This window comes from Gymnogyps californianus, chromosome Z, assembly GCF_018139145.2.
Source record: "Gymnogyps californianus isolate 813 chromosome Z, ASM1813914v2, whole genome shotgun sequence".
Lineage (NCBI taxonomy): Eukaryota > Metazoa > Chordata > Aves > Accipitriformes > Cathartidae > Gymnogyps > Gymnogyps californianus.
Genome location: NC_059500.1, coordinates 13,407,570 through 13,428,470, shown reverse-complemented (window position 1 = coordinate 13,428,470; position 20,901 = coordinate 13,407,570). Strand labels below are relative to the sequence as shown.

General features: G+C 41.4%; 1 protein-coding gene across 1 annotated transcript in view; it reads left to right on the top strand.

Annotated features, from left to right (window-relative positions):
- The window catches only part of MOB3B (MOB kinase activator 3B), a 61,731-nt gene extending 41,238 nt beyond the window's left edge, over positions 1-20,493 (top strand). Inside the window, exons 2-3 of the mRNA XM_050913158.1 lie at positions 1,051-1,253; positions 20,421-20,493. Coding sequence (XP_050769115.1) covers positions 1,051-1,253; positions 20,421-20,450 — 233 coding nt within the window. The 3' untranslated portion in view covers positions 20,451-20,493. The remainder of the gene's footprint in view (positions 1-1,050; positions 1,254-20,420) is intronic.
- Positions 20,494-20,901: the final 408 nt, after the last annotated feature.

Below are 20,901 nucleotides of genomic sequence, written 5' to 3'. Positions count from 1 at the left end.
AACTAGAAAGCTTGCAACAGTGTTAATTTAATATCTCCATCTTCTTTCTGCAAATAATAAATGTTTTTCTTGTTGAGAGCATGAGCTGGGGCTTTAGGAAGTATGGGCCTGGTTAGCTGTGAGGTGTTTTGTTTTTTTTTTTAAAGAAGCAATAACTACAGTTATGTAGTTCAAATCTGACTAAAACATGAACTATAACTAAAAAATCAGGAGGATGTGCAACAAAACAAAGTAGCAGTAGAGTTTCGAGCATGGCACTAAAGTCATCATGTCTGAGGCGTAATCATAGAAGGAGATGAACCCTTCAGCTTTTTGGGGCAGCTCAGTGGTACACAATGCCATGCAAGATCAGTCTTTAATGAAGGGCGGTTTTGAAGGAATTATTTGTGCCACATTGTGGATGCCTGGCTGGTTACTTGCAAATGTTACTTTTCTGCTGCTTTGGAGTCTTCAGCTGCAAGTGGTGTAACTTCTAAGGTATTTTGGAAGAGCTGTTCTTGTGTCTCTTCAAGAGTTTTTCTATTAAAAGAGCAATCAGATTGGTACACATAACTGGGAGGAAGGTGAAAGCAAAGAGGTCTGTCCTTCAGTCAGTTATTTCAAATTCGTTATTAAATTTGATGCTGTGAAATGCCACTGTTGAATAAGATGAGCAGGAGAGTGTCTGTCACTTCTAGGATGAGCTCTGTATGTATCAGTATGGAGAACAGCCATCTCAGGATGTAAAGCCATTGATGTTAATGGGACAGTGTGCACTGCAGTGAAAATCACATTTCTGAACGTTATAATACTCGATATTCCTCCACGAAATTATTCAGGGAAAAAGGACCGGTACCTGTCGATCTTGATCCATTAAAGTTGCTTAAGTATTTGGTTATCTTTGATGCTAGCGGTCAGATAAATGTATGCATTAAGTGATCTTCTGGATTGGAAAGGAGGCCTAAGAAGTCATAACCTAGTTTGCAGTTACAAACTCACACTTTGCTCCAAAGCTGTTGTCTTGGGAGGATGACAGGATGGTTATGACAACCCTGCCTTCTCTATTCACAGGTGTTCCCTTTCCAAAGAACTTCCTTCAGATCTGCAAGAAGATACTCTGCCGGCTTTTTCGGGTGTTTGTTCACGTCTACATCCATCACTTTGACCGTATTATCCTTATGGGGGCTGAGGCCCACGTCAATACCTGTTACAAGCATTTTTATTACTTTGTGACAGAGCTCAACCTCATAGACCGCAAAGAACTAGAGCCTTTGGTAAGTGTGGGGTCTGGGGGGAAGGTCTGGGAAATTTTCCTCCTCCCTTCACTGAGCCTTTCCCACACTTCTTGCAGTGGGTTTCCTCTGGGAATAAGGTCCATGGTTGAACACAGGCAATTTAAAGGGATGAACTCTTGCCTCTGTCCATAGACCCATTCCATCTGCTGCAGTATTTGTGAGATGCTCAGTAGGCTCAGTAGAAAGAGAAAAGTGCAATGTATTTTGTATGGAAAAATACGAGGTGGGAAATACTGCCATTTGAAAAATAGAAGTTCATTTGTCTTCTGTTTCTTCCTGTACTATATATTTTATATATAATTTTATTCTGTCTTTTTTCATTGGTCAGTAACAGCATGGTACTTATAGCAGTCACTGAATGCATGTGAAAGGAACAGTGGTCTATATAAAGGTGAATTGTTTTTTTTTTTTTAATCTTTAAGTAGGTGTTTGTGAAGGTATTGAGTGTGTTAGATCCAGAGCACACTCTGGATCCAAGTGAGACAGATGAGGTGAGACAGACATTCAGACAACTAGCACTGTAACAAAACCAGACACTTCCTTTTGGACTGAAATAGATCAAAATTAAATTCATTGTTTCCAAAAGTAAGGCTCCAGAAATGGAAATGCTTTTGCTGTTGTTTGCAAATGCAAATAAAATAAAAGTGTAAGCAGAGAAGGAAAAGTAAGGTGCAATTCAGAAAGTAGTTTATGCACAAACCCTCACTGTGGGCATTTAGCCAACTTTAAAAGGGATCAGGGCAACATTTCTCCATGGGTCAGAGTTTGGAAAATACTGTGTCGTACAGCTTATTGATGAAGTGCTAGAACCACTGGGATATTTTTTTGTTCCACAGAATCAGAACGGCTGAGCTTGGCTGGCACCTATGGATATCATGTAGTCCAAATCCCTGCTGAAGGCAGTGTCACCTAGAGAGGACTACCCAGGACCACGTCAAGTTTTCAGTTGTTCCACATAAAGGCACATTGCAAGGAGGTGTATAGCATAGTTGGCATAAAACACTTCTGAAAGTGTGGCAAAGTGATGTTTGCCTGCGTTTCTGCAGGAATTGGCGCTGTTGCAGGTGTGGTACGTGTATATGCTTATGTTGATTGAAGGAGAGCCTGTGAAGTGAGACAAAATGGATGGTCTTGTTTTCAGCAGTTCACAAGGCCCACTGAAAGACACTGCATATGGCATGTATTGATAACTTGAGATGTATCTATGGTTTCTTTCTAGATAGGAGAACTTAATATGCCATCTAAATGTGTCCTAAGGGATAGAAGGAGACCTTGCAAAAGAGAACTTCCCTGCCAGACTAGTGATCCTAGGATAGCTGTAGCTGTTAAATGCTGAGGATGTGTCACAAGCAAGATACAAGGCAGGATATCTCAGAGGTAGGAAGAGAGGTGATCTTAAGGCCATTACAAGGTCCTTGCTTGCTTTGGAATACAGAGAGCACAAAAATGATTTAATGCTGCAGTTGGTGGTTAGCAATATTCCTGCACTAAGCAGACAGACGAAGGATTGGGGCCAGAGTGGCGCAGGAGGTGGCCCAAGTCCAGCAGCAGAGCAAGCTAGGAACGTGCTCCAACTGGTGTGTGCTTGCCCCTTGCATTCCAGCATTCCCTCCCTTCACAAAATTATCCTTAGGATCATCATATGATGCAGTATTATTAATTTTGCTGGGATGCAGCATCTCCCAGAAAAATGTTTCACCTGCAGTGGGGAGGCACCATGTCAGCAAACTGACAAAGCTCCACCTGCTTCCATCTTCCTGTCCTTGACTTGGGTGGGGTTCAGCAACATGGAAATGCAGAAAAAACATATGTCTGTATTTTTGTCTTCAGCTGGGCAGAGAGAAGGGAAGGAGTTGCCAAACAAAAGCAGACATTACAAATAATCTTGAATTTTAATGCGGTAGTTGAGGACAACTGTGCCCTGCCACGTTCACCGTGGCAGGAAATGAACCCACATTATCTCCCTTAATTAGAAAATGGGCCAAGAGCTGATTAAATAAACAGACTGCCACATGCTTTAATAAACAGGAAGGCAACTGATTTATCAACATAACTTCAAGAAGGGAGAATAATTGGGGAAGCAGGCAGTAGATGAATAGTAATATTAGCCTGCAGGACTCATACTGTTTGTTTAAAATAGATTTTATCAGCCTTTTGCAACCCAGTGCAGCAGTTATAAAATCAAATTAAGCAAATGAGTCATAGGGTTCCCCTTTCTATTCAGGAGTTGCATAACTTGTCCTTTCTGCAATAAAAGAGGGGGCTATAGCTTAAAATGTTGTGTATCTTTTTCCCATCCCCATCACTATGTTAATTTGACAGATCCCCAAGTCTTTCGTAGAGCTGTTTTATGTGGGGACAAAAAAGGAAGCTGGCACAGTCACTGACCCACAGGTGGTCCTGAGGAAAAAAATGCATGTCCAATTGCTTAATTTGGGGGAAAAGAAGAAGTCTGAAAGCATGTCTGCCCTTTCCTGCAGCTAACAGGCAGACAAGGCAGTCTGCACCGTGAGAGCTCTCAGAAGACCTTTAAGGCATGCCTCCATGGGGAGGCTATCAGGAAATAAAATAAGGTTTGAATTTTAAGATGTGGCATCTGCTTTGTGCTGGCTCCCTGTGTGACCAGCTTTATTTTCCACAGGCAGTAGTTCACCTTAATTCACTTCTGAGCCTCTTCCCATGGCCAAAACTGTCTAGTGGAGTGGTGCCTATTACCTCCATCCCACCCTTACCCTGTGTAGGTGGCTGCTTTTATGGGGTGCTTTAAACACTTAATCTAAATGTGCTTTTTAGTGAGAATCTTAATGCAGCTGCCTCAGTAACTTACTGTTCAAATGACAGCCCAGTTAAGGTGAGTAATGCCCCTCTACTTCCTTCCTGTGATCCCTTTTCTCTAACAACGGATTTCATAGTATGTAGGGCTTAAGAAATATGCCAGAGTACTTTATAAGCATATCATGAGCAAAACAGTCTTGCTTCGGGGAATTTTACTTAATTTATTGCCAGTTAACAAAAATTTTGATTACAGATCTGGGTATTGAGGAAAAAAAGACAATTAAACAAAACACTTGGTGAAGAAACACCTTTCTTCCCCAGGCTCTAATTCAGTAAAAAACTTCTCTTCCCCCTTCCGGGTCTCAACTCACCTTAGTTTTGCTACATGTTACACTCAGCTACTTCTAATCCCTTTGGTGAGGTGAGGGGCAGTGCAGGAGACCAGGGATGTGTGTGCTGCTTCTTGCTTCTTACTCCTTTTCCTCCACTCCAGCATGGGTTTACTGTGGGACGCAGTCCGTCTGTGGTGTCCCTGCTCTGGTGTGGGTTGCCCATGACCCACAGTCCGTTCAGGGGTGTGCCTGCTCTGGCACATGGCACTGCCTTCCAAGAGTACCTCTCCAACCACATCCCCAACGGTGCCACCAGCCATGTGTCCTCTCCTCTTAGCAGCTGCTGCTTTCTTAAATATCCGTGAGCAGAGACAATATGCGCTTCTGTCATGGTTTAACCTCAGCCAGCAACTAAGCACCATGCAGCCGCTCACTCACTCCTCCCCCCTCCCTATGGGATGCGGAGGAGAATAAAAAAAAAGATGTAAAACTCATGGGTTGAGATAAGAACCATTTAATAATGAAAGTAAAATAAAATATAGTAATAACAATAATAAAATATAATAATAATAGCAACAACAATAATTGTAATGAAAAGGAATATAACAAAAAACAGAGAGAGAAATAAAACCCAATAACAACAACAATAATTGTAATGAAAAGGAATATAACAAAAAAAAGAGAGAGAAATAAAACCCAATAAAAGACAAGTGATGCACAATGCCATTTCTCACCACCTGCTGACCGATCCCTGAGCCGCGATCTGCCCCTCCCGGCCAACTCCCCCCTGTTTATATACTGGGCATGACGTTCCATGGTATGGAATACCCCTTTGGCTAGTTCGGGTCAGCTGCCCCGGCTCTGCTCCCTCCCAGCTTCTTGCACACCTGCTTGCTGGCAGAGCATGGGAAACTGAAAAGTCCTTAACTTAAGATAAGCGCTCCTTAGCAACAACTAAAACATCAGTGTGTTATCATCATTATTTTCACACTAAATCCAAGACACAGCACTGTACCAGCTACTAAGAAGAAAATGAACTCTATCCCAGCAGAAACCAGGACAGCTTCTCTGACTGGTTGAAGTTTTGGCACATGGTGGATTATTTGCAGCGGTTTCAGGGGCAGCTGGAAGTAGCTGTGGCTGGCACAGGGCTGTTCATAGCCTCCCACCACAAGAAGTCACCCCTGTAGCCCCCTGCTACCAAAACCCTGCCAGTTACGCCCAGTACAAAGCATCCTCTGCAAAGTAAGTCATATGCAATCTGTTGATTAAAGCTTTGCTTTCTGTTTCCAGTTTTGTTGTGGGTTTCTTGCCTATCTCTGGGTAATAGCTCTCTTCATGAGTTCTCCCATGTGGAATATAAGAATATTTTTGCATTTGACAGAAGTATTGTGAGCCTGAATTCAACAGTGTTTGCAAAGTACTCTGATGCCGTGAAATAAGAGTTGTAATAAGAATAGAGCTTGCTCCTAGTTCAACTTCCTACCTTCAGCAGCAAGCTGGATCCCTGACACACACAAAAGGAATGGGAAGACCAAAACTTCCTGTGTTTCTTAACGTGGCGTTTGCTGATTTTCTTTGCTGTTGCTTTAGGAGTTCCACTGGTGAAAAAAGGAAGTGTACAAGCACCACGTCATCATGCTTCCTAGCTCTGTAGACTTCACATGAAGCTAGCAGTCTAATAGTCTGGGCTCTGTACTACAAATCCAGACCCTTGTTCCCCTTCTCTCCCAGGGCAGATTGGATATCTTCAGAACTGCTTCATAGAACACCTCATCTCTGTTAAAGTGTTCTCAATATATGCAACCATATACTCAATCCCCACTTGCGGAAGGTGTAGCTCTTTGCAGTTAATATATAACTTGAGACGTGTTTTTAATATATTTTGCTGGGACAGGTCACTCATCAGCTTTTTTTACTTTTAAGGAATACAGGCTGCTGTATGCAAGGCAACATAATCCCTTCCAAATAGTTTTTGATTTCTTTATCTCAACACAGCATAAATCATCATAAATCTGATTTTCCCTTAAAGAGAGGTGAGCACCGTCTCTGATATGCATCACTTTCCATTATGTCCATCTCAGAAAAGAAAGGCTGACTAACAGGAATAAAGTACTGCTACAGGTAGAGCAGGTCCCCCCTAAAGGAATCTATCATTTGAAAGTGTCTTCTAGCAATGTGGCAGCATCAGGTCACAGAAGTTTATCTGGCGTAAATAACACTGTTTCAAAGAAAAAGAATTCCTCCTTCCATTCCTCAGTGTGAGGGGGTGGGGTGTCTCTTTAGCAGTAGGTGGTGACCACCTTCAGATGCCTGGTTTGGCTTGATGATTGCAGAGCCTGTTTACTACTGCACTCCAAGCTTAGCTGGAGCAGGCACAGATTCTGTCATGAAACCTGAGGGTCAGTGCAGCTACAGCAACATGACCACTAGAAAGGGCGGGGGGAAGAAAAAACTAAAACCTTCTGAAAAGCAATAAAGTTAATGCCAGAGAGGCATTAAACCACAAAGTGTTGGGGTTTTTTTCCCCCGGCAGGAAGGTGGCTGTCAGACAGAGAGACAGAGGCAAAGAATCCAGCAGCTCTGCTTCTCCTTCAGTCATGTAAGAGCCTTCTGATTCAGAGGCCTTCGAGATTTGTGACTGAATCTCAGTGCAAAGTGTTTTGTCGGATAACAGTTAGTTGGTGATGCAGCCAAGTCCACTCCCAGCTTCTCAGCATTGATTGGTGTGTATTGCAGTATCTTGTTTTGATTTCTAAATATTTGCATTTTAATTTGCCTGATAATTCACTGTGCCTTGTGTTTGTCTGAGTTAAAAAAAAAAAAAACACCCATAAAAATGTGGTGACATTCAGTGTTAAATTTAGAGGTCTGAGCATGGTGTAATTCACTTGAAGGAACAAGGTTCCCAAGATGCACTTATTTTTTTTTAAACTTGTGGGAGGTGTGGACCTAGGTCTTTTTCTCACTATTGAGCATTGCTCATTAACATAACCTTAAGTTATATCTCTAAAGAGGAGAGATAGGGCAAAAAAAAAGATATTTGGTCTTTTTACTGTGCAAATCTGTGCAAGGTCATAGAGGGCCTGAGAATGCGTGCAGGGCTTGTATATTCAATATGTACTCTGAAACTTGTGTTCTAATAAAAAATCTAGGTGGCAAACCCAAGTATATTTCATCTCTCCATGGCCACCCAGTTACAGAACTGTGGGCAGGTCAAGCATTCATACCGTGCCAACGAGCAGTGGGAATTGATGCGCAAGGAGGACCCTGCCAAACAGGAGGAATGATTCACGTGGTTTGAGTACATTTACTTCTCTCACAGCTATTAGGAATTGTCAAATGCACAAATCTGTTTGCCAGAGATAGCAGTATATGGCATTTTTGTACATTTTTCTGTTTAACCAATGTAATCTCCTCTTACAGAGCAAAGAGTACCTTTTGTGCTCTTGCAGAAATTTAAAAAAATACATTGTAAACCAATCAGATTCCCAGCAGATTTGTACATAACTTTGGAAACTATTGATGGCAGTGAAATTTCTCTCTGAGGACAGGGGTAAAAGACAGCAGAATATGGCTATCTGCTTTGCTTATTCTCCAGAAGTCTTTTTTTTTTGTAAGTCCCATCCTGTGAAAACTTTGACCTTTTTCTCAGCAGTCATTTTTTATAAACATTTTGTTTATGACAACAGAAAGTAATAATTACACTTGAATGAAGAAAAATAGAGAAGGATATTATTTATGTGTGCTGTTCTGGTAACTGTTAAAAAACTGTTAAAACCATAGTAGCAAGTGGATAGCATTGGGGCTGGAAGTGGTGGCGGTCAGTGGAGCTGAGTGTATAAAAATGGTGAAGCTGGTAATTGCCTCCATGAGGATGGAGTTCATCTGCAGGATATGCAAAGACAGTGAGGTTTTCTTGCCTTACTCTCCATTATTCTCAGTGTAAAAGCTTCCATTGGCTTTATAACATGATTGGCTTCTGATAACATTTTCATCCAATATTTAGAGCTGCTTAAAAGTAACCATCTAAATGTTTTGTCATCTCTGTAGAAAACTGTATTTCTGAATGGAATTTCTAGTGCTTGTCCAGGCAGTCTACTAAGTAAAGAGATGAGTGTTTAATAGATTAACCTAATCATTAAACTCTGTTCAGTTGTTTGGGGTTTTTTTCTTTTTTTTTTTTCCTCTCTCTTTTTTCCCCTAGGAAGCAATATTATATGTTATTTGCAAAAACCTGTTATGGTCTGGGTGACAGAAGATTTCAAAGTTAAATGTGTTCAGAAATTACACATTGAGGTTTGTGTAATGACCATAACTCTACCTTCCTATATTTTACGATTCAGAGATGCATTGATGCCCTGATGACACTGACATGAATCTGAGGCACTTTCTTTTCAGTCTGTGGAATTATTCCAGATCTTCCTGTAAAATTCAGAGAAAAATCTAGCCCCGCTGTCACACGTGGTACATTCATGTGCTGTTTTTCCACCAACACTAGTATTACACAATATGCTGCTGTGTGTGCTGCTGTAGGCTGCTCTGCACCCCATGGATGTATTAATTGACAGGTTTGTAGGCATGTTTAGCAGAAAAAACAAAAACTTGGGGGAAAGGGGAAGCAAGGGGAAAAGGAAGAGTTGTTTTTGTACTTACAATCAGGATGTTAGAAGTGCTGCTATATGTGTGGCATTGTTTGTGAGAAGACAATGTTTACATCTCCAGGCCTTTCAGCCAGTATCTTCCATAATCTACTAAAAAAAAAAAAAAATCACTTAAGGTATAGTTCCACAATCATTTTAAGCCAAGATGAATGCAACCTGACACTGGAAATGGTGATCCTGCCCTTCCTATCACCACTCACTGGATAATCCTCTCTCCTTCCTTGTGTCAGAGCTAGCCTTTGTGTTACCGTAGTCAGATCCAGGGATGGATCAGCTGAGCACCAGCTCAGCCAAAACTGATGGTTTTCATAGAATCATAGAATGGTTTGGGTTGGAAGGGACCTTTAAAGATCATCTAGTCCAACCCCCCTGCAATGAGCAGGAGGGACATCTTCAACTAGGTCAGGTTGCTCAGAGCCCCGTCCAACCTGACCTTGAATGTTTTCAGGGATGGGGCATCTACAGCCTGTCAGGGCAACCTCTTCCAGTGTTTCACCACCCTCATCGTAAAAAATGTCTTCCTTATATCTAGTCTGAATCTACCCTCTTTTTGTTTAAAACCATTACCCCTTGTTGTATCACTACAGGGCCTACTAAAAAGTCTTTCTCCATCTTTCTTATAAGCTCCCTTTAAGTACTGAAAGGCCGCAATAAGGTGTCCCTGGAGCCTTCTCTTCTCCAGGCTGAACAACCCCAGCTCTCTCAGCCTTTCTTCATAGGAGAGCTGTTCCATCCCTCTGATCATTTCTGTGGCCCTTCTCTGGACCCGCTCCAACAGGTCCATGTCTTTCCTGTACTGAGGACTCCAGAGCTGGACGCAGTACTCCAGGCGGGGTCTCACCAGAGTGGAGTAGAGGGGCAGAATCACTTCCCTCAACCTTCTGGCCATGCTTCTTTTGATGCAGCCCAGGATACAGCTGGCCTTCTGGGCTGTGAGTGCACGTTGCTGGCTCATGTCCAGCTTTTCATCCACCAGTACCCCCAAGTCCTTCTCCTCAGAGCTGCTCTCAATCCCTTCATCCCCCAGCCTCTATTGATACCGGGGGTTGCCCTGACCCAGGTGCAGGACCTTGCACTTGGCCTTGTTGAACCTCATGAGGTTCACATGGGCCCACTTCTCGAGCTTGTCCAGGTCCCTCTGGATGGCATCCCGTCCCTCAGGCATGTCAACCGCACCACTCAGCTTGGTGTCATCTGCAAACTTGCTGAGAGTGCACTCGATCCCACTGTCTATGTCATTGATGAAGGTATCAAACAGTACTTGTCTCAATATGGACCCCTGAGGGACAGCACTCATCACTGTTCTCCATCCAGACATTGAGCTGTTGACCACTATTTTCTGGGTGCGACCATCCAGCCAATTCCTTATCCACCGAATAGTCCATCCATCAAATCCACCTCTCTCCAATTTAGAGAGAAGGATGTTGTTGGGGACCGTGTCAAAGGCCTTACAGAAGTCCAGATAGATGACATCTGTAGCTCTTCCCTTCTCCACTGATGTAGTCACTCCATCACAGAAGGCCACTGGGTTGATCAGGCAGGACTTCCCCTTGGTGAAGCCGTGCTGGCTGTCTCGAATCACCTCCCTGTCCTCCATGTGCCTCAGCATAGCTTCTAGGAGGATCTGTTCCATGATCTTCCCAGGCACAGAGGTGAGGCTGACAGGTCAGCAGTTTCCACGGTCCTGCTTTTTACCCTTTTTAAAAATGGGTGCAATGTTTCCCTTTTTCCAGTCACTGGGGACTTTACCTGACTGCCATGACTTTTCAAATATCATGGAGAGTGGCTTGGCAACTACATCAGCCAGTTGCCTCGGGACTCTGGGATGCCTCTTGTCAGGTCCCACGGACTTATGTATGTTCAGGTTCCTCAGGTGGTCTCGAACCTGATCTTCTCTTACAGTGGGAGAGACTTTGCTCCCCCAGTCTCCGTCTTGCGGTCCATCCACTCAAGAGGTATGGGAAGAGACATTGACAGTGAAGACTGAGGCAAAATAGTACTTAGTACTTGTTCGGGTATTATCCAAAATGAGATAAATACTCGTTGAGCCAACTTTAAAGTAGGTATAATTTTCTTTCTTTTTTTTGCCTCTAGTTGTTTGCTTTAGTAAAAGAGTCTCCATTCAGACAAGGCTTGTCACTGCTGCCAACTAGCCAGCAGTATTTTTTTCCTTCTTAAAAAAAAAGGAAAAAAAAAAAAAGACAAAACCAAGCATTCCCTGCCCCTAGTCCAGTTTTTCCACTTCAACGAGATACCATGATAATATCCAACAGGATTTCTTTTACATTGTACAAATGATAAGAATTTCTCAACAAATGGATTTGATCACTAACTGAAGAAGAAACCAGTGGTAGCTAAATATATGCCATCTTTTCCATCTCCTCTATTTCCTGCAAGAAATTAGGGAGGAAATGAGGACTTAACATTGCTGAAAAATAGGATTCTCAACTTTGATGCTCAAAGAAGGCAGAGTCATAATATGTACTGTGGTGCCAGAGTTTCCAAGCAAATAATTTCTGGCATGCATGTTTTTAATGACTCTTTTTATCACGTCATCTGCTTTGCTTGCACTGAACCCAAGCACACACTGCTGAGAACAGGAGGACGGAAGGACTTTCCTACTAACAATTTTGTGTGTGTTACCCACTTACCAGAGGTTTTGGAGTGGTTCTTTTTGGTGCTCTGACTTAACTGCTCTGCTGTCTTGTGCTTTGACACAATTCTCTCTCTTTTGTGGGTATGTAAGTACAGGTGTCTGTTGCTGGTGAGCAGTACACCACATAAGTCCTGTTTTAAAGTTTAGCTAATGAATGTGAATTATAGCCTGTTGAATAAAAAGGGCTTCTCCAAATTAATCCACACTTCACAGTTTGCAATAATCAACATCACATTTGTACTTCAAAGGGATTATTAATACAAGATAAAAAAGTTCTAGTTAATAGTCCAGAATAAAGCAAGAATAGGAAACTTTTGAAGAAGCTTATTGCTCCAAATGTCTTCAATTTTGCAAAACAGTAAAAGAGCAGAAACTAACTGCAAAATAGCATCCATCTTATACTTTTGCAATTCTTTTTTCTTTTTTTTTTAACAATGAACTCCTATGAGATTGCTATAATACAAAAGACATGACACACAAACATCTTTTCCATGATGATTTAATTCATTTTAAGCTTCTGATGAGTTAATGTGAATCTTGCCTAGTCAATAGGTTGTTGCTCTGTGCTAGCTCAGCGTGTGTGGGGAGTAGCTGGCTTGGTTACAGCAACAAGGAGAAAAAACAGAGTAGAAAAAGGCAATTGTGGTTGCAAAACCACAAAGAATGACAGGGGCATTCCAGGTCAGGTGTGATATAAAAAAGGAATTTGAAACTATTTGCTTTATAATGGATACATAAGTGTTTCTTCTAATCTACTCACATGTGAGCTTCCTGCACATGGACTTGCCCATGTGTTTAAACCCTGAGCTGAATCAGAGCCAAAATTGCTCCTTAGTAACCACAACATGATACCTTACTCTGCCTGTTCTAGTAACTTGTAGCCAATGTGAATCAGAGTTGTAGTTCATGCCCCATCAAGGAAAAACCCTGGAAAATATGCTGTAGGTAGAATCAGAAAGTGGCAAAACCATTAAGAGTTTAATCAAATAACCGTTTCCATCTATAATTTGTATGGGTCCATTTACACTAGTTCTTATACTGATCAGCAGAAGGGCTCCTTGCTGATTGTCTGTGCTCTGTGTGGAAGGCACATTAACAGCAAGCGGAGACTGGAAAAAGCTTTTTCACCAGCATTGCAAAAAGTATGATGGGAACTCCTTTACTGTGGTTCCTGTAATGCTTTTGGAAATGCTTTTGTCCTATCTGCATTAGCGTCTCAACTGTTCTTATTACTATGGAGAGAACTACTACTGTTCGTCCTCTTTGACTTTGACTGTCATCTTCCCAGTTTAGATATATCCTGTGCTTCTCTGAATCACAGGTCAGCTGCCCTTACTAGACTGAAACAAGGAGGCAATCCACTGATTGAGTGTTGTCAATCTTCACAAATAAAAGACTGCTTAAAAAAACCCAACAGCAGCAAAACTTGAGATTTCCTAGAACTCAAAACAACTTCAAATTTTGGGTAACTGTTCAAAAAAATCTATAATTTCCTTTCTGTAACACTTGATGGCTTAATCCAGTAGTCTAACTGGCATCAGAAGGCAATTGTGAAGACATTATTACGAACAAGTTTCAGGAAAGCTATTCTGCCTAACTAAAAATATGTGTTTTCATATTTGAATGGTACTTGTTGAGTGACTCTTTTAGTTTTATTGAGTGTTGGATTGGCCTGTTATTATTCTTTCTAAACCCACACGAACCAGAACACTGAGAAACAGCAAGTCCAATTCTTCTAATTGGCAAAAGAAAAAATCTAGTGCCACATGAACTTGGCAGTTTTGTAAAAACAAAGGGAAAGATGTATTTATTGTCCCATTTAAATAGATCTGTTAGTGTATAAAATTATTTATGTAAAATACCTACTATTTGCAATAAAATCGTAGTTCATAGTAGAGAACTAACATGCCTCCTGATAAATTTTCTGCAAAATTTTTTACTAGAGATAGTGTTACTGTTTGCTTATTCACTCTGCATGACCTCATTACCAAAAGCAGCACATTTAAAGTCCATTTAATAGGGTAAGATACCTTAGGATAAAATCAATCACAGAAGGACTTTTATTTTATTGCAGAAGACAAAAACATGCAGAAGGTGAAAGTACCTCCTTGGAATTCGATGCTTTTAAGCAAGTCGGTCATCCAAATGCATGTTCTTTGTGTCTACCTGGATCTAACCCTACTGACAGGTGCACTTTGCAGCGTAATTTCCTGATCCTGTTCCCACTTGCAGTCAGTTGATAAAATGCCTTTGTCATCAGTGATAAGGGATTACATTTGCAGACAGGAGTATTATCTGTGTCCTGCAAACATCACCATACAAATTCAGGAGTAATCACCTAGGACTATTATCAGGCCATCCTTAGCTTCAAAGTAACTACTCTGAAGCCAAGCAAATTGTAGGAGAGATTAATTTAGTCCTGTGCATCATGATAATTGGGACTCATTCAAGAGGAAGACATCCTGAAACCTAACAAAGGAAATATCCAAGTGATCAATATGCCCATTGGATACCAATTACCAGTCTGTTGGTTTTTTCTGTTAGTATACAGACACAGGGGCAACTAAAGAAGTAGAGGAAATTTTTTTAGTAACTTTGGAGAAAACAATTTCTAAATGAAGATAGAAGGCATGGCTCTAACTAAAAATGCCACAAAAAAGGAGTTTTGCAAATGACTTAACTGTTACAAATCTGGCTTCAGCCTTCCTATCCTTGTCAATTAGCTGCCTGAATATAGATTAGTTGTGCAGCACAGGATCTTAGACCATGTGATCTGTGCTATTCCATAGTAAACAGCCTCTTTTGTGACCAGGATACGAAGAGCTTTGTCCACGTGATGATTATTTGTCAATTGTTGAAATCTTTGTGAAGAAAACAACAAAAAAAGTCACAGAAGTCATAGCCATTTGTGCTTTGAAGAAGAGTATGCAAAATGTTCTTTTAAACCTTTTGCTTCTTCATCTACTTGTTCTGTGGTTCTGATTTGAACAACGAAAAGACTGTGAACTGGCTCCATGGGTACATCACGGAACCTCTCTGCGTATATATGGGATTCCCCTTGGGTGTGGCTTGCTTTTCTGTCTGTGAGAGCAGGGAGGAGAAAGGTATGTCCCAGTGATGCTGGCGTCTGCTCCAGCAAAGCCCCCTAATCATGAAGCGCAGATCAGAAGGGTTGTTTGTGTATTGCCTTCCTGCCCAACATTGTGTGTTTATTCACAGGATTGTTACACAGATACTAAGTTCCTTAACTATAAGTATATGGTTAAGGCTGGGCAATGCTTTTTTGGGGGTTGCAGTGTTTGAAGACAGCAGTACATGACAGGCTACATGTGGAAGGTTGTTTTCTCTAAGTTGGTAAGTTGGGACAAGTGAATTGGGCATGGTGTCCGTTGCTGGAATCTCCTTGCTGTTGACTACTTGGTCAGGTCTTCCAAGCTGCTGGGTACCTCCGGGTAGGGTATCCCTGCCTGTCAGGAGGTAATACATTTCCTCTAACCACTTCTCTGCTGAGACGCTTGTATCCACATCTGAACCCTCATCATGTTTAAAACAGTTGTCAACAGGCTGAAACAAGCTGTTGTCACATCATCCTTAGGCTTGCCAACTGGCAGTAGGAGGAGGTGAGTAGGGGGAATGGCAAGCTCCGCTCAGCTGCGGTTTGGGGGACTGGAAGTGAGGGTGGGACGCAGGCACCGAAAGAGGATTTGAATCTTTAAAGCAGCCCTGGTTTTAGTGAAGGTGATTATTGCATTTATTAATTTTTCTGGTGTTCTTATTGAATACTGTTTTTTATACTATTTACTCATGTCACTTCACCCACTTTCCCATCAGCTTTTGCACAAGACACTGCAGACCCCTTGCTTCCATTAAATACTGGTACAAAGGTGATGTCTGGCTTTTTCATGCCTTATGTTTTGCCAACTCCATATTTGACTCGTGCAAGCATAGAAACACCATTTTATTAAAAGAACATGATTCTTTACTGGGGAACTCATTCTTGTAATGCATTCAGATTTGGTCAGCATCTCCTCATAGGTAGGTTTGTCCCGTTAAAAAGAGATTTCTTCAGCTGCTCATGCATGCTGTAAGATGTTGGATTTTTTCCATTCTTTTCCTGCTTTATTTAAAGGTGAACTGATGAGCAGAAATTAAAATAGCATAGGTATAGATTTATGTGCTGAATGTATCTGACATGCATGTTAGAGCAGTAGGGAGGGGAGACAACCAGATATCCATCAGAGATAAAGATTGATTACCCTTTTAAGGCTGTGTGTTGCTTTTTTTTCCTTCTTCTGGGAAATCATGTTGGTACTTCCTGAAAAATATTGAGGAATGCGTCCTTCCATGAAATCACAAATACTAACGGAACAGACAGATTTCTGGTGCTTACAAAGTGGCTCGTTAGCGTTAACTCCAGCAAGTGAGGAAGTACTTCAAGGACTTGACAAAGAATAGCAAATGTTTCTCTTTAAGTTACTTAGAAGTTAGTTCTGTGTTAAATTCTCCTCAGTGGCTGGTCTGTGGGCGTATTCAACACACAGATAGAGTCCAGATTTTATTTTCTGTTTTGTATTTTGGCTTTGAAAAACAGCATTTATTTCTGCCTTCATTTTTTGAGTTAATTGTGTAAGCCAAAATTGAGAGCGGGAACAAATCTGAATGCAGTGATATAGAATAATGCTCTGGAATTTCTTGTTACTCATTTTCAAGGGGAAGCGCATCTGGTATCAAAAGCTCTGGTATGGAGAGTTTCTGTTAATGATGTTTTGGGTGTTTAGTCAGCACAGAAAGACTTTGAAGGTTTTAAATATCTTTAAAATTGTTTGTGTGTGCGTGTCTGTGTCTCTGTGTCTGATTCTCTAACTTGACTGTCTAGCCTGCATATTTCATTTAATATCCAGCTGGAGCTGTGTATCATAGTACCTTAAGCCAAAGAGTCAGCATTTCCAGTCTTCCTGCCTTCTCAGAAGAGTCAGTCAAAAGCTAGTTGTCATTTCCCATGTTTGGGAAGTACCCTTATGAGCTTTTAATTTACAATTATTAGTCAAGAACATACCTCTATTAGTCAAGAACATACCTCTACACCGTTCCCAAATTAAAATGAACAGTAAAGTTTCAGAGAGGCACAAAACCAGGAAGACTCAGGAGAAGACTCAGCTTTGGGTTTGTGTTAAAGGTAATGCTCACCTAATGGCTGTGCACCACCAGAATAACTAAGGAGCCAGATCTCTGATGAGGTTTGAGGGGGACTTGTCTGCTGAGTTAAGTGGAGTGGGACTGTGTGCTAAGTTCCCTGGTACCCATCAGAATCAGTGAGACATTTTCAGCAGGCTCTGTGAAGAGCGGGTGATTAGTTTTTAAAGGTAAGTATCTCAGAGGGAGCGTTTCACAAGTAGGAGTGGTTTGCTCTGTAAAAGGCTCAGCAGTAGGCTCTGCAGCACACAGCGTGCCTCGTGCTGCTGCCCAGCTGAGGTTGGATGCTGTGGGTATGACCCTTCCTCTCGTTCTCACCAACATTTTGAGTGAAGCTAACTTTTTCTTTGCCAGCTTCATAATTATATCAGTCTCTTGGAGAAACCATTTCCTGATTGTTTTTCTTCCCTATTGTAAATTCCTCTAAGAAAAAAACAACTAGAAATAGGTCATTCTCACAAAGCATGTACCAATTTACTGTTATAAGGATCATGGTTGTTTTTTTTTTTTTTTTTTAAAGCACATCTAGTTCGTTGTCATTGGGTGAAATCAGTAAAAGCTTAGGCACGTATACGCAGGAATGCAATATGACCATATGTCTGTACTTCTGTGTCCTTCATTTACCAATAACAATATAGGTCAATACAGAAAAAGTTTCTGTGCATGGGAGATGATGATGTTTTGTAAGTTTTAACATTTTTCTGACTTTACAACTTTGGTGAGCATTTCCAAAACCAAAACTAAGCAGGTTTTGGAACAGAAGGCCTGTTAAGTAGAAGCAGGGAGAAAACTGCAGAGCCATTTGCAGCAACATTCTTCTGACGGGGTGGGGGGAATAGGATTTAGGGTGAAGACAGTGGATGTAAGGGACCGTGAATATAACTGTATAACCAAACAGAAATCCAGAAATGAAGGGAGGGAGAGGCTTAGGGAGAATTTGTATTAATAAAAAAATAAATTCTGCCTCTACAGAAAAGTTAGGAATGGCATGGTACGTTCACGCTTCATGACTCTTGAGCATTGAAACACTCACAGCTGCACATAGCTGAAACTCACGTAGCAAAGTGGTTTAAAGCCCTCTAGTTTACGTCTCATGCATAGATTATCTAGGCTCCTACTCTTTCCTTTGCCTGGACACATTTATCCATGTCTAAACTCCTGCCTCTGATGCTATTTTTTTCTTTAAGATAAGAATGGAGACTCATTTTGAATGTTGAATGTGTTGCTTATGATGTTTTATTATTCTGTCGGGAGGCAGTTTCCTTCCCACTGCTCCTGAAGAAGAGTGGCCAAGTTTACAATGACTCTGATGCTGTCCACATTACCCTCTTTATTGCTTTTCTAACAGGATAAGATGCTACTGTCTGGCTGCAAATAACTGTTCAGCAGCAGCTGCAGAAAGAAATGGTAGTGTTCTACCTCTCAGACCTATCAGCAGTGGTTATTGGTAGTACAGTGTGGACGTGCAGACACTGAGTATGTGTAAATTTAGGGGTCTGCAAAGATTAACGCTGCCTCGAGAAGCATTAGCACCTAATTAATCTTCAGATAAGGGAAATAAAAGAATTATTTTAAGTCCAGGAAGAAAACACAGACTTTGGCAACAAGTACTCCATTCCTGAGCACGTTTAGCTCCTTTCTATTTGCAGCAGATTTTGCTGAGGAAGGTGCTGAACAGTCTCCACAACACATGTGCCTCCTCGGCCCATAGCAAAAGGCCTGGCCCCAGAAGCCTGGCACCACCCTGGGGAGGCAGCTGGGAGCGCAGACCGCTGGGCAGTGGCTGGGGCAGCACCTGGCATCCTCCGCTGGGAAAACCAGCTTTGGAAACGGTGTCAGGCCCTGTCAGTAAAACTTCTGCGTGGTGTCAAACTCCATCGGGGCTTGTGGCCCCTGCCCTGCCCTGCCCTGCCTGGGAAGAGCTTCCTAAGGGCTTCAGATCAAACTGAGTGCTGCTGGATTTTACCAGCTTCTAGATGCCTACTTTGGTCGGAGCTAGTTATCGTGGTGGTGATGTAGTAGTATATTATATGGTGCTCTTCAGTATTTCCTAGCATAGTTACTTTTTCTGATCTCTCAGAGAAAGAAGAGGGAAAGGCATTTTGTATCTGGTTATGTATAAAACAGTAGGAAGCTCTCTGACAGTGTGCTGAATTTTATTAAGTTCTGCATTTGGCGTTTGTTGCTCTGAAGGAATAAGCCTAATTGCAGCTGTTCAAAAGAAAAACAAAACAACCCCCTAAAACCCCACAAAACGTTTAAGGAGAAGAAGTGACAGATTTTTCCATGAACATTCACCTTTGTCACCTTTAACAAATTAGAGGAGAAGCACCTACTAGTTCAGATTACTGTATGGATCACTGTGGAGATCACACATTACTATATAAATTACTGTACTAATTACCATTGTCTTTATAACAGCTGCAAATGACAATATTCGATTCTGTTACATGCATGACAGCAAAATAACAAGTGATGCAAGATAGTTTATGAATCTACAAGAAATGAAAACTGATTAAAGCTCTGGAAAGGGAAAAAAGTCCTACAATTCTGTGTAGGATTCTAGGTGGAGAAATGATCTGTTAGGCACAGAGTAAGATACAGTTACAAGATTGTCAGGAAGCCCTTTACATTAGATATTAATGATCTTAAAAATTATAACAAATTATTCAAGCAAGCTAAGAAGATTTTTCAAAAACTTTTGATAACTTGGTAAATCTAAATAGATTTTCCAAGGGAAATACTGTACAATCTGGAGACACTATGAAAGAGGACCTAAAGGGACAACCTGCACAACTGTGGTGACCCTTAGATGTGGCAGCCCTTCAGCCTTGACAGCAAACAGCACACATTTGTGCCGTGTATGTGGATGGCTGTTGGACAGACCATCTGATACATCTTTCCAGAAAATCTGCTGACAAATATGAAGAGTTTTATACAATGGGGCAGCCAGTTACCAGAGAGTTTGTGTTAGAGTGCCTGTATATCAAATCGAATAAAATCCTATATTGATCCCAAACCCCAGTTCCTAATGGAGTCTGTGAATGCTCCAAGACTCCATGCTAGAGACAAATGCCACAGCTCTGGTCAAGTCTTAAAGAAGATTTGTGTCCATGTGCCCTTTGTGTCCATGTGTAGGTAGAAATAACTATGCAAAGAATCTATCTCCATGTTTCCTGTTGGCTGCAGGTTCAATGACAACTGTTGGAATCCTTTTTCTTACATTAAATTAAAAGATTTCTTGCTTTTGCAGGTGATTTATTTCTTTTTTGTGGGATGCAGCACCATTTAGCTGACATGGCTAGGGAGTTAGTAGGGTATTAAAGCTGTCAAAAATGACAAAATGCTGCATGCTAATTGCCGGTTATGTTCATTGTCCTTGAAAGTGATGGAGAGGAGCAGAACCATGGTGGCATATAAAACCACATGAATTTGCAGGGATGCAGAAATGGTAACTGGGAAGAGGTATGTGCACACTTTACAACAAATGCCATTTGCTTTTTAGTCTCTTCTTCTTGTTTTACAGAAAGAGATGACAACCAGGATGTGTCACTAAAAAGCAACCCACTGAAGAAAAGCAAAGTCCAATTTCCTTCTTATTGCAGAGTTCAAGAATGTGGCAGCCCTCATGGACTGAGCCTGCTTGTTAATCCATGAAAGCAGGAAAGTTGGGAACCACAGTTACTCTCACAAATGCTTCCCACCACCGTCAGTGTTCTTAACCCTGAATATGCTGCTAGGAACCTCGTCTGAGCGACATGGATTATTGAGAAAAAGAAGAATCAATGTCATATTAGTTCTAGCTCCTTCATTAGGGATAAGAACCTCTTCAGCCACGAACAATGACAGACTGTGCTCCTGCTGCTAAAGCTTTACTGAAATTCAGGTCCCTGGGCTGACCTCCAGATTAGTTGTTTTGAAACGAAACTGTATTGTTAGCTGCAATGTTGTTTTCTTTTTCTTTTGTGTCTTGGTATGTGCTTTCTTTCCTAACTGCAGCAGAATAT